The sequence below is a fragment of the Rattus norvegicus genome, chromosome 2 (genome assembly GCF_036323735.1).
Source record: "Rattus norvegicus strain BN/NHsdMcwi chromosome 2, GRCr8, whole genome shotgun sequence".
NCBI classification, from domain to species: domain Eukaryota; kingdom Metazoa; phylum Chordata; class Mammalia; order Rodentia; family Muridae; genus Rattus; species Rattus norvegicus.
This window is the reverse complement of record NC_086020.1, coordinates 40,991,793-41,005,218: the sequence shown is the minus strand read 5'-3', so window position 1 is coordinate 41,005,218 and position 13,426 is coordinate 40,991,793. Positions and strand designations below refer to the sequence as shown.

The 13,426-nt window shown below is 39.9% G+C and overlaps 1 protein-coding gene across 3 annotated transcripts in view; it reads left to right on the top strand.

Annotated features, from left to right (window-relative positions):
- Window positions 1-13,426, top strand: part of Zswim6 (zinc finger, SWIM-type containing 6) — a 167,724-nt gene that overhangs the window by 107,122 nt on the left and 47,176 nt on the right. For all 3 annotated transcript variants that reach the window (XR_010063737.1, XM_039103499.2, XM_063282687.1), the window contains exon 3: window positions 9,638-9,786. Coding sequence is in view for 2 of the 3 variants with exons in the window: in XM_039103499.2 (XP_038959427.2) it covers window positions 9,638-9,786 (149 nt within the window). In the remaining variant the exon portion in view is untranslated. The remainder of the gene's footprint in view (window positions 1-9,637; window positions 9,787-13,426) is intronic.

Sequence of the window (13,426 nt, the reverse complement as noted above, 5' to 3'; positions counted from 1 at the left end):
AGCTGTGTATTTTTTTTTAAAGCAGACTGTTTGCTTTTATCTTTATATCCTAATACAACTTTCTACCTTTGATACTGTTTTTTTTTAAAGAGGTGAGTATCTTTGCTAAGTACTTACCAATAGATTTATTGATTTTCGAGTACTAACTCTACTCCCTTAGTTATGTGAATTGGTGTTTTTCTGGTTTGTTTCCCATTATAGGCGATATTCTAGCCAGGTGTGATGGTGTGTACTGTAATTCAGTTCTCTTCAGGAGGCAGAAGCAGAACTTGAGGCCAGCCTGGTTTATATGTATAGGAAGACCCAGTCTTAAAGTACACCCCAAAAGGAGATGGCATTCTAAATTGGCAAATTGTGGCTTAGAGACAGATTATTGAACTTAAAACACTGGAGTCCAGGATTGTCATTGATATGTACAACACATTTTCTCTCGTACTTAAAATGTTCACCTCTTTTATGATCACTTTAGAAAAACTGATGCTATGGATATGTATGATTCAACCTTATCTCCTTGGGACACTCACACCATAGTTTGCGACGATAGCAGCAGGCTAGGAAAGTGGCTTAGCTGTCAATGATGCCACCAAGCCTGATTACCTGGGGCCCGCCACCATTGGAAAGGGAGAACTGGCTCCCACAGGCTGCCCTCTGACCCCCATATATATGCCCTGGCACCTGTACACCCATAAGCCCTCTCCCACTTAGTAAATCAAGAGCAGACCATAAGAATGAAAGCCAGAGGGAGTCTGCTTTCCCCACTCTCTGTGACAGCCATTGCACACACACACGCACATGCCTTTTGTTTTAGTGACCACCCCAATGGCTAGCTTGTTCTGGGCTAACCACAACAAAGGAACAGGTTTCAGGGAAAACATATTGACCTTGACCTTGAGTGAAGGAGGAGGTCATTTAGTGACCCTTTCAAACCCAGGCCCTGGGCCAGTTCTGAAGTACGCCAGCTGTTGCTCGCACCCTGATACCGTGGTATCAGTCAGTGTGCTACAAGAGCACATTTACTGCTGTGTCAGGTAAGGGTTGACGTGGCCTTGAATAGCCACCTCATCTCTGACCCATCTGCAGAAACAGAAGACAACCAGGATCTACACTTCAGGTCTCGTCTCCTGCCTATCTGTCTCCTTAATTTAACCCTCAAATACTTCTTTGTCTGGATCATTTTATCCGTCAGTATTCATAAGCCGCCCAGTTACCACCAAACTATTCTGTACATGTTCTCTTTTCTCTTGACTATAAACATGGAGACTCATATTATGACCTGCGTATGTTGGGAGAATGTCTGAACACATAATAAGTACCCCTCATACTTTTAAAACAATCCCCTTTAAATTCTGTCTTGGTCTTAGTAAGAAGTTGGTGATTCATTTCATAAAAACACACAAACGTGCTTGCAGTCCACTAGTAAGTGGCAGTTGGGGCATCACCTGAAGTGGGGCCACATGCAGAGAGTCTCTTCCTTTTATCTCCCTGTGGGTGGTCATATTCGCTGTGATTGGACTTGCTGTAGCGAACAACTTTGGAAGTATTCTAGGGAGGTATTTGATTATTACTAACCTGCCTTTATTTCGGAGCCTCTAATGTTGACAGCCCAGTCCATGTGTGATCTACTGGTGGCCAACACAATCAATCAATACACTGTGCAGGAGAGAAGTCTCTCTAAGTGCACCGTCTCCAAAAAACAGTAATGTGAAGCCTATAGAAAATGCTGAAGGAATTTTAGAAGTATGTGAAGATCAAAAGATAAGTCCTCATTGGCTCTCTGCTCCCAACTCCAGTGTCCCACCATAGCACCCCGTGAAGACAGCATTGTCTATGTCTTTGTGAACACACATATGCACATACAACTTGAAATGTTTTAAAAGGAAAAAAAAAACAGTTGAAAACTGTGTTTTTAATTTCCTAAATAAGTAAAGCTATCTTGCTTTAGTTTTAGTGTTTTAAGTTATACAATTGTTCCTTCTATGGTATAATTAATTATTTACTTCATAAAAGTGGTACCGTCCAGCTTTTCCTATCTATAATTGTTGTTATTGGGACCATCACTTGGTATGTGAGGCTTTTGGTTTTTAATTTGAATTTAAACTTTTTTTAAATTTTGAACTTTTTTTAAGTAGTAGAGTTCCAGTAGTATAAGTATCAGAATAAATAGATGGTATATGCATTTTGGATTCTATAATTACTACCAAATTTCCCTCTAAAAACAATATTTTATCCCAAATCGTAACCAAAGTTTGATGATTGCATCATGTATTAAGTGTATCTTTACACATCTTGGTGGACTGCATGATCCACAGCTGTCCGTATGGAGCCATGGACATCCACAGACCCATAACTGTAGGTTATAATCTAGCTTTCCTCCACACAGAGCTTCAGCACTTGACTTTAGCAAAAGAAGTAGTCGTGAAATTGAATGTCAAAGAACAACCTCTCTCCCATGAGTTTTCCTGGGATAGCGCAGAGACCTGCACTCTTCGGCCTCTAGCTGCAGCTCCTCTAATCAGTGTGTTCGCTAGGTGAGCTGTTTGCTCTGTTTGCCCGCAGTAGCTTTCTTACACCTCCCTCTGTAGCCTGGTCAGTATGTAATAGGAGTCAGCCTGTGGAGTAGTAAATGATGAAGGAAAATATCCGCAGACTCTCTTTCTGTTTTCTCTATTCTTTTGTTTATTGTTTCTGCTTTTGTTGCTTTTTTGGGAAACATTTTGTCCTACCTCCTGAGTTGCCTACTGGGACTACAGGTGCGTGCCACCATACCCAGGGCACAACCGGAGTTTTAAAGCCTCATTTAAAATAAGCAGGGCAGACTATTGCTAGAGCTTGCAGGCATAGAAGAGCCCTCTCTAATGAAGGCTGAGGCTTTTGATCTAAAAAGAAAACCTTCTGAGGACTTGGCATAAATATTTATCTTTGTGTACTCAGTAATTGTTAGGACATTTTATCAGAGAAGAAATGGAAAATGGCTTACCTGTTACTATGTAGCTTTTTCATGCTGTTTACATGCTACATTTTTAATGAGTGTTGGAAAATGTACACATGCTTTATTACTTCTAAAAGAAGTATGAATAAACTACTGAAGACAAGTAAATTAAATGATATTAAGGGATGAGGGACGGTCAGAAGAGGGGGAAATGGTGGGGGAGGGGCTGGAAACTGACAGCTCTGTCTGAACCCGAGACACTTGCATTGGCACAGGCCGCTCATTTGCTTTCTTGGCCTCTAGCTAAAGGGAGGTAATTGGTTAGAGCATAAGTGGGCACGCCGTCATCCGTCAGCCCTTCCTCTGTCATCAGCCCCCACAGCTGAGAAACCAGGCCGCTCTCTCTACAGCTTCTGGAGAAGCCACCACATCCTCTCTCGGTAGTAGACTTCATGGGATGGCTGTGGAGGAGCTAAGGGAGGGTCTTGCTGTTTGAACTACTACAGAATTATAAACAAGCATTAGTCAGACATCATCTTAAAGCGAGGATTAAGAATGGAATTGAAATCTTTTCTTTCTTTATTTTTTTCCCATTTTTTTTAAAATTGGGTAAATCTTATTTACATTTCAAATGTTATTCCCTTTCCCAGTTTTCTGTCCATCAGCCCCCTACCCTTTTCCCCTCCCCTTCTCTAAAGGTGTTCCCCCTCCCCAACCACCCCCTCTTATGCCCCCCTCCAATAATCCCCTGGTTTATTTATATTGGACTGGGGGTCCAACCTTGGCAGGACCAAGGGCTTCTCCTTCCATTGATGCCCAGCAAGGCCATTCGAAATCTTTTCTAAAGAACATGTCTATTCAGTTCATATTTATCACATTTTAAAACAGTGTTCTAATTTTCTTTCTGCTCTAAAGAAGGACACAGAGAGTGTATCCAAATTACCAAAATCAGAAATGAAAAGGGAGACATAACTACAGATTCAGAGGAAATTCAAAAAATCATCAGATCTTACTACAAAAGCCTATATTCAACAAAACTTGAAAATCTGCAGGAAATGGACAATTTCCTAGACAGATACCAGGTACCGAAGTTAAATCAGGAACAGATAAACCAGTCAAACAACCCCATAACTCCTAAGGAAATAGAAGCAGTCATTAAAGGTCTCCCAACCAAAAAGAGCCCAGGTCTAGACGGGTTAAGAGCTTTTTTTCTAAAACAGTATGATAGCGCTCTTCCATAGGTCCCCAAGAGACTAATCACTTCCGCAGTATATCTGCTGTCTGCATTTTGCCCAAATAGAGGAAATTTGATAATTTCAACAAAGGGTAACATTACTTCTAAGTATCAATGGCTAAGAGCATTATTTGGAGGACAGTGAGAAGGCTCGATGGATTAGGCACATGCCACCAAGTCTGATGACCTGATTTCAAGCCCCAATGCTCACACGAGGGAGAGAACTGACTTGCACATGCACCACACGATGTAAACATAGAAAAATGAACGCCTGAAAAGACAGTTTCCTGGAGACAGTTGATCAGAGTAAAGTCAGAGGAAAGGAAGAGTTAACCTTCTTATCCTGCATTAGAACTCAGAACCCACCAGAAGCCTGCAGCAACTGTGTCTTCACGGCTCAGTTTATAACGCACATGGAGAGTCGGTGTTATATAATGCCAAGAAGAGGTGGCATCCTTACTGTGCGACAGTCTTTTCAGTATGCATCTTAAAACGTGCTTCCTTCAGAATGGGAGAGGTGCCTGAGTGGTACCTTGGGATCCTGAGTACTTTCCTCTATTGTTAAGATCCACGACATGCCAGCCAAGACACTTAGCATTCTCTCTAACGGCAGAAGCCTTGTTCTTTCCTACTTGAAGGAGAAAAATAGGAGGGAGTAGGTCTGAAGTGGTGCCAAGGCATCCAGCGTGCCCTAGGAACTTTGATAGGTTTTAATTGCAGGAACTAAGTTAAGTACTAGACTTCGACTAGACAGAGGTTCTTCGTGTCCACGAGTCCTCCTCTGCTGTCACAGTACCAAGTGGGAGGTGAGTCAGACTTACACTGTCTGTCTGGAGGCAAGTAACTGTTTCACTGCTGACCCCTCCCCCCTTTCCACCCCACAGATAGTTTCCCTTTTCCCAAAGGCTTGAAACTGATGAACTGAAATTTAGTAATAAAATACCCACAATGTTTGATTATACACTGCAAATATTATAGCACTTATGAACAACAACATCAACAACAAAACCCAGGATAGCTTTTAAAGCATTTAATGTGTGGATGTAGTGATTCTGGTTGCTGCCTAATTCAGGATATTTAATAGTAAATATATAAATAAATTACCTAGGGTTTTTTTTTTCATTTTCTTCTCCAAGTTAAATGCTTAGAGGGTTGTCTCTGATTATAGATGACCACTAATAAGTAGAAATAGATTCTGTAGCTCTTACCTTTTTATATAATGCCAAGTCAAGGACTCTAGAGTGTACAACCAAGACATACTGGGATTCAAATAACCCCAGATTTAGAGTTTATTTTTAAATATTTGTTTGTTATTGAGCAGGCTAGCTAATAAACGGTGAAGATGGATCCTGTGGTCTAACATGTGGTGGGCAGACAGTTTACCATGGAGTCGTGTCCGCATTCCCGCATTAAAGCTTAAGATAACGCACTTTGAAGATAAATAGCATCATTGTAGTAATTAGTAAGATATTTAGTCTCCTGGCCTACAATGTCTGTGATGCATACCTTATGTGTAAAGTATATCAAATAAAAGATTTTATCCATTTTACCTTTGCTTTCATTCTTATAACTAAGTCACCAGATTTTCCTACAGTCTATCAGCAGACTTCTAATTTTTATTACCTACTTGGTGTTTTTACTCTGGAAATGTAGAATATTGAGTCAAGATAGAAGCCTGAGACGCCTAAGTAATTTGCCAATTCTTTCTAAACTATTCCTTGAACTGGGATTCTAGTACAGGCTTAGAGCTTTACAAACCTTTGGATTCACATCCTCCTTCCCATAGCACTCTTACAAAGTTGACTAATTCCAGTAGATGCCAAAACACCCCAAAACACTCAGCCAAACCAAGTGTGGTTATTTCTCCAACTGGGCAATCACCAGAGTCTGTCTGTCTATCTCTCTCCTTCTCCCCTTCGTGTGTGTGTGTGTGTGTGTGTGTGTGTGTGTGTGTGTGTGTGTGTGTGTGTGTAAATGATTCCTTAAAGTTTTAGAATGTAATTTTAGAGCTGTTACTTTTAAGTGGGGGAAGGAATCATTGATCATTATTTAATTCAAGTCAAGAATAATTTGAAGATTATAATATCATTTATTATTCTTTGCTTCAGAGAATTAAGAATTGAGTATAGTCTGCAATTTTTAGAGGGTCTCTTAATGTAGGTCACTTTGCCAGTTCAGACCTGAGAAAATAACATTGTTACCTCCAATTCAGGTTCATCCTACTTAAAATACTTGGCTTCCTCAACCCTGGGTTTCTCTCATACAGTTCAGGACTCTGCATCTGAGAGCCCTTACTTGAGGCACAGCACAGCCCACCTCCTGTGAAGCAGACCCAGGTGTCAAGGAGAACTCTGTGTTGAGGAGGCAGTTAAACAGAACTCACCCACAGGAAAATATACAAAAGGCAGACAGCCGTTCTGAGAGTAGATGGTGGATGTTTGTTCAAATCATCAGAAGGAAGAGTAAGAAGGAATGATAAGTAACCAATATGAGCTGCCACTGAGATTGGGGGGGGGGGGGCTTTCAGTAGGATATTGGAGAAAACTTAGAAGTTGAGATCCTGTAGTTTAGTTATTTGGAGAGTGTCTTCTGATACATTTCCATAAGAAATCTATTGCTGTCTTTTCACAGAGGGTATTGTGAGAAGGTCCCAAAAATCAAGATGGATGGGTGGGTAGATGGATAGGTTGGTGCGTGGATGGGTGGATGGGTGGATGGATGGATGGATGGATTAAGGACTCTAAATCCCTCTCAGATACTCTGATATCTCAGATAGTCTTTAGCCTTTCAAAAAGAGTCCTTATGGAGAAAAGTTACTTTTGGGATTCCTTCTTTCTTTGATACTTTCCTGTAAGTGTTTGATTCCCAGATTGTTTAGGCAATAGGGACAGACAAAATCCCTCACTCTTATACAGCTGGGCCATCAGCCTAATTGGCCAGTCCCTAATTAGAACAACTTTTTCCTCTACCTGGGAAAGTCTCCCAGGTCTTCTAAGAGGCTACTCATTCCCACTGCACTCACTGCCTCTCCTCTAGTATTTACGTGGGCCTTCACTGGGCTCTTACCCTGACTGCCTTTCTAAACCTGGGCTGTCTCCCACAGCATGCCCTCCTTCCTGATGAATATCCTCTGTTCTCCTTTTGTCCTGTCTCCAAAGTATTCTGTACTCCAGACTCACTATATTTAAAATTGAACTCCCAAGTCTGGGCATTGTCTGTGTCAGTGAATTGTCCCATATTCGGTATAGTAGTTTAATCTAGAAGCCAACACTCCACACATGCCACCATCTTACCTCTCCCTCACATGCTCACATCATCACCAGGTCTTCCTGCACCTGTAATACCTTTCCCAGACACTTGGTGTTAGACGATAATGCACGGTCTTTTAGAAAGCTTTGTTGTCCATATGATATTTTTTTTCTCTTGTTTTTACTCAACAATATTTTTAGGTGTATTTCCACTGTAGTACATGGAGGCTGTCCCCACTCATTCTTATGGCTACCCAATTAATACTTCATGGTAGAATGCTGCGATTGGTGCATAGCAGGATGAAGAGTATTCCATTCTTCAACCTCAGGTAGCACCCTCATGTGTTCCCACTTGCTGTCCCCAGGGAAGAGAGCCTGAGCTGCTCAGCTGCACAGCCCCAGTCTTCTGTCTTCCAGGACTGTCCTGTGCAGCTCGGCCCGGGCCTCTGCTCTCAGGTTGGATGAACTTCTACTTCTCCCGTGCACCATGCTTCTTCCTGCCTAAGGCCTCTGCCCAGCTTCTTTGTTCAGTCCCTCACATTGACCCATCCCTCTTTCCCCTGCCTTTAGATGACTTCTAATTAGCTTCTAATCTTCTTAAGGCAGATCTCTCCGCTCACTGCCATTTCCTCAAGGTATTGTATTCTAGCAATCCATGGGCAACCGGAGTTCTCCTAAGTCTACTGATCTCTGACCTATCTTTAAAGAGCTGTCACCATACTACACATTTACATACATTTGTATCTATTATTATTATCCTGATTTTTCTCTTACTCAAAACCATGCTTTTCTAATAGTATGTTCCATTCAACTATAGTATGGTACAGTATGGTATACAATGTATAGCAAAGTATAACAAGTCATTAAAAAAATAAATGAAACAGGCCAGATCAAGTTCCAGGACAGCCAGGGACTACACAGAGAAACCATGTCTCAAATAAAACAAAAGAGAAAACACACAAACACAAGCACAGAGATGAAACAGAATAGCAAATATCACACCATTTTATTTATGCTGTCTTTCCAGTCAGACTTTACAGTTTAATATATACCTGTGATTATATAAGCACATAAATGCATAACCATAGTATAAATTATATTACTATAGGTACCAGATTTTTTAAAAAATAGTTCTTAAATTAGTTAGGAACAGGGATTCTGTGTGTTTGGGAATACCATTGTATCTCCATGTCTTGCCAAGAGGCAGGCTAACAGAGTTAAGACCGGATAGACTGACTGACTGACTGAATAAATGTCTCTTTTTAAGGTGGCTCTTATCCCACTGTACCCTCCTCCTAGGGTCAAGCAGACCCAGTACCTAAGGAAATACAAGTGATTATCTCCTTGATCAGTTAATTTCTTATTCAATCATTAAATGACAAGTGACATAGAATCAAATCTATAAAGTGTCTAAAGGCTCATAAGGATATGAGACATCAGGAGGGAAATGTTCTCATATTTAAAATCCTAATTATAGATCTTAGACCTTAAAATGCCATTGTTTTATTGTCTTAACAAGTGATGAAGCTTAAATTTTTTCTGTAAGTATCTGGGTAACTTAAATTTCTCCGGTAGTCTTCACGCACTGGGTTTATTACTTAGCTGTTGTCTTTTGTGTGTACTTCAGCAATAAAATATTTATGCAGTTTGACAAGGTACTACTGCAGCCTGGGTTACACAGCAGCTGCACTGCCTGCTCCCGTGTGTCTTGCTTTCCCTTTTTAATCTTTGTTTTCTGCAAGTAAAGACTTGCGTCAGCGTGTTGTTTGTACAGTAGCAGATCATGGGGAAGCGTCTTGATTTATAGGAACGGGTGAAAGGCTCTGCTGAGGTGACTTGCTCCATATTTCTGGGTGTCTTTGAGAAATATTTTTCTAGTATGTCCTACATAGATCTTCCTACATCATGCATTTGCAATAAGACAATTTTGTGGCTCTTTAATTCTTTAGGAAACTTGTAAACTTCTCTTGAACAACAAGGAGACTCTGTTCCCACAACATGGAAATACTTGAGTTCAACAGTAATCCGCACTTAAGCATAGAATAAGGGAAGTCTTGGAACTCCAGATGGTTTGCGTTTATTTCAGTCATAAATTGGTATATATAATTGACACTGAGGTTAACTTTAAAAGTGTCTAGGCAGAAAGAGAGTCTGACTTATTTCCAACCCTTTTCTCAAGATCTCTGTGTACAGTCTTAATCAGGACGTGTTCCCTTCGCTTTCTAGGTGCTCCTGACCCTACGGCGGGTGCTAGTATTGACGACGAGAACTGCTGGCACTTGGACGAAGAGCAGGTGCAAGAACAGGTTAAACTGTTCCTCTCCCAGGGAGGGTACCATGGATCAGGGAAGCAGCTTAACTTGCTCTTTGCAAAGGTATGGTTGTCCCGTTTTGAAGATGTATTCCAAGTATAGGAGCATATATGGGAACTGTGTAAGATCCTATATGGACTGGGATGGAGATTTTAAACTAATGAGCCAGTGAGAAACGTGTGTTACAATACAACCCTTAACTTGTTTAGTTGACTTTTTGCCACACAGGGAGCCATTTTTTGTCTCTCTTAGTTACTGTAAAATGATACTAATTTGTTACAATTTAAAGAGAAATTTTTTTTCAATTGCAAAAACAAAGTGATGGCTTTAATGTTACTTGACATCCTTTCAAGTGTTTTTCTTTTCTAGTTAGTTTTCCCACATGGAGCATAACCATAAACATAACACTTCTACACATACAGCTTAATAATTTTAGTGATACTTAATGTTAGTTTCAATATGTAAATTAGCTTCATAGACTTCAGAGTTCTAGTTTCACAAAGCGTATAAACCAAAAACTTGAAAAAACTGTCATCTATAAAGATTTGAGGTGGTCTGTAACTGATAAAATTCTCATCTATAAAACTCACAATAACATATCTCTTTCCTTTGTTTTGATAGTAGTGTTAAAGAGTGGTGTTATGTTCCTTTCAGCTACTAAAAACAAATGGCCTCAGAAATACCTGGTATCTTTAACACCAGTTCTCTGTGGTCAGAACATTGCAGAACATTTGTCCCCATAAAATCTTTTCCCAATCTGTTGGTTGCCGTTTTGTCCTAACCACAGTGTCCTTTGCCTTACAGGAGCTTTGCAGTTTTATGAGATCCCATTTGTCGATTCTTGATCTTAGAGCATAAGCCATTGGTGTTTTGTTCAGGAAATTTTTTCCAGTACCTATGTGTTCCAGATGCTTCCCTAGTTTTTCTTCTATTAGTTTGAGTGTATATGGTTTGATGTGGAGGTCCTTGATCCACTTGGACTTAAGCTTTGTACAGGGTGATAAGCATGGATCGATCTGCATTCTTCTACATGTTGACCTCCAGTTGAACCAGCACCATTTGCTGAAAATGCTATCTTTTTTTCCATTGGATGGTTTTGGCTCCTTTGTCAAAAATCAAGTGCCCATAGGTGTGTTGGTTCATTTCTGGGTCTTCAATTCTGTTCCATTGGTCTATCTATCTGTCTCTGTACCAATACCATGCAGTTTTTATCACTATTGCTCTGTAATACTGCTTGAGTTCAGGGATAGTGATTCCCCCTGAAGTCCTTTTATTGTTGAGGATAGTTTTAGCTATCCTGGGTTTTTTGTTATTCCAGATGAATTTGCAAATTGTTCTGTCTAACTCTTTGAAGAATTGGATTGGTATTTTGATGGGGATTGCATTGAATCTGTAGATCACTTTTGGTAAAATGGCCATTTTTACTATATTAATCCTGCCAATCCATGAGCATGGGAGATCTTTCCATCTTCTGAGGTCTTCTTTAATTTCTTTCTTCAGAGTCTTGAAGTTCTTCTTGTACAGATCTTTTACTTGCTTGGTTAAAGTCACACCAAGGTACTTTATATTATTTGGGTCTATAATGAAGGGTGTCGTTTCCCTAATTTCTTTCTTGGCTTGTTTCTCTTTTGTGTAGAGGAAGGCTACTGATTTATTTGAGTTAATTTTATACGCAGCCACTTTGCTGAAGTTGTTTATCAGCTTTAGTAGTTCTCTGGTGGAACTTTTGGGATCACTTAAATATACTATCATATCATCTGCAAATAGTGATATTTTGACTTCTTCTTTTCCGATCTGTATCCCCTTGACCTCCTTTTGTTGTCTGATTGCTCTGGCTAGAACTTCAAGAACTATATTGAATAAGTAGGGAGAGAGTGGGCAGCCTTGTCTAGTCCCTGATTTTAGTGGGATTGCTTCAAGTTTCTCTCCATTTAGTTTAATGTTAGCAACTGGTTTGCTGTATATGGCTTTTACTATGTTTAGGTATGGGCCTTGAATTCCTATTCTTTCCAGGACTTTTATCATGAAGGGGTGTTGAATTTTGTCAAATGCTTTCTCAGCATCTAATGAAATGATCATGTGGTTTTGTTCTTTCAGTTTGTTTATATAATGGATCACGTTGATGGTTTTCCGTATATTAAACCATCCCTGCATGCCTGGGATGAAGCCTACTTGATCATGGTGGATGATTGTTTTGATGTGCTCTTGGATTCGGTTTGCCAGAATTTTGTTGAGTATTTTTGCGTCGATATTCATAAGGGAAATTGGTCTGAAGTTCTCTTTCTTTGTTGGGTCTTTGTGTGGTTTAGGTATAAGAGTAATTGTGGCTTCATAGAAGGAATTCGGTAGTGCTCCATCTGTTTCAATTTTGTGGAATAGTTTGGATAATATTGGTACGAGGTCTTCTATGAAGGTCTGATAGAATTCTGCACTAAACCTGTCCAGACCTGGGCTCTTTTTGGTTGGGAGACCTTTAATGACTGCTTCTATTTCCTTAGGAGTTATGGGGTTGTTTAACTGGTTTATCTGTTCCTGATTTAACTTCGGTACCTGGTATCTGTCTAGGAAATTGTCCATTTCCTGCAGATTTTCAAGTTTTGTTGAATATAGGCTTTTATAGTAAGATCTGATGATTTTTTGAATTTCCTCTGAATCTGTAGTTATGTCTCCCTTTTCATTTCTGATTTTGTTAATTTGGACACACTCTCTGTGTCCTCTCGTTAGTCTGGCTAAGGGTTTATCTATCTTGTTGATTTTCTCAAAGAACCAACTTTTGGTTCTGTTGATTCTTTCTATGGTCCTTTTTGTTTCTACTTGGTTGATTTCAGCTCTGAGTTTGATTATTTCCTGCCTTCTACTCCTCCTGGGTGTATTTGCTTCTTTTTGTTCTAGAGCTTTTAGGTGTGCTGTCAAGCTGCTGACATATGCTCTTTCCTGTTTCTTTCTGCAGGCACTCAGCGCTATGAGTTTTCCTCTTAGCACAGCTTTCATTGTGTCCCACAAGTTTGGGTATTTTGTACCTTCATTATCATTAAATTCTAAAAAGTCTTTAATTTCTTTCTTTATTTTTTCCTTGACCAGGTTATCATTGAGTAGAGCATTGTTCAATTTCCACGTATATGTGGGCATTCTTCCCTTATTGTTATTGAAGACCAGCTTTAGGCCATGGTGGTCTGATAGCATGCATGGGTTTATTTCTATCTTTCTGTACCTGTTGAGGCCCGTTTTCTGACCAATTATATGGTCAATTTTGGAGAAAGTACCATGAGGAGCTGAGAAGAAGGTATATCCTTTTGCTTTAGGATAGAATGTTCTATAAATATCCGTTAAGTCCATTTGGTTCATGACTTCTCTTAGTCTGTCTACGTCCCTGTTTAATTTCTGTTTCCATGATCTGTCCATTGATGAGAGTGGGGTGTTGAAATCTCCTACTATTATTGTGTGAGGTGCAATGTGTGTTTTGAGCTTTAGTAAGGTTTCTTTTATGTATGTAGGTGCCCTTGTATTTGGGGCATAGATATTTAGGATTGAGAGTTCATCTTGGTGGATTTTTCCTTTGATGAATATGAAGTGTCCTTCCTTATCTTTTTTGATGACTTTTAGTTGAGAATTGATTTTATTTGATATTAGAATGGCTACTCCAGCTTGCTTCTTCTGACCATTTGCTTGGAAAGTTGTTTTCCAGCCTTTTACTCTGAGGTAG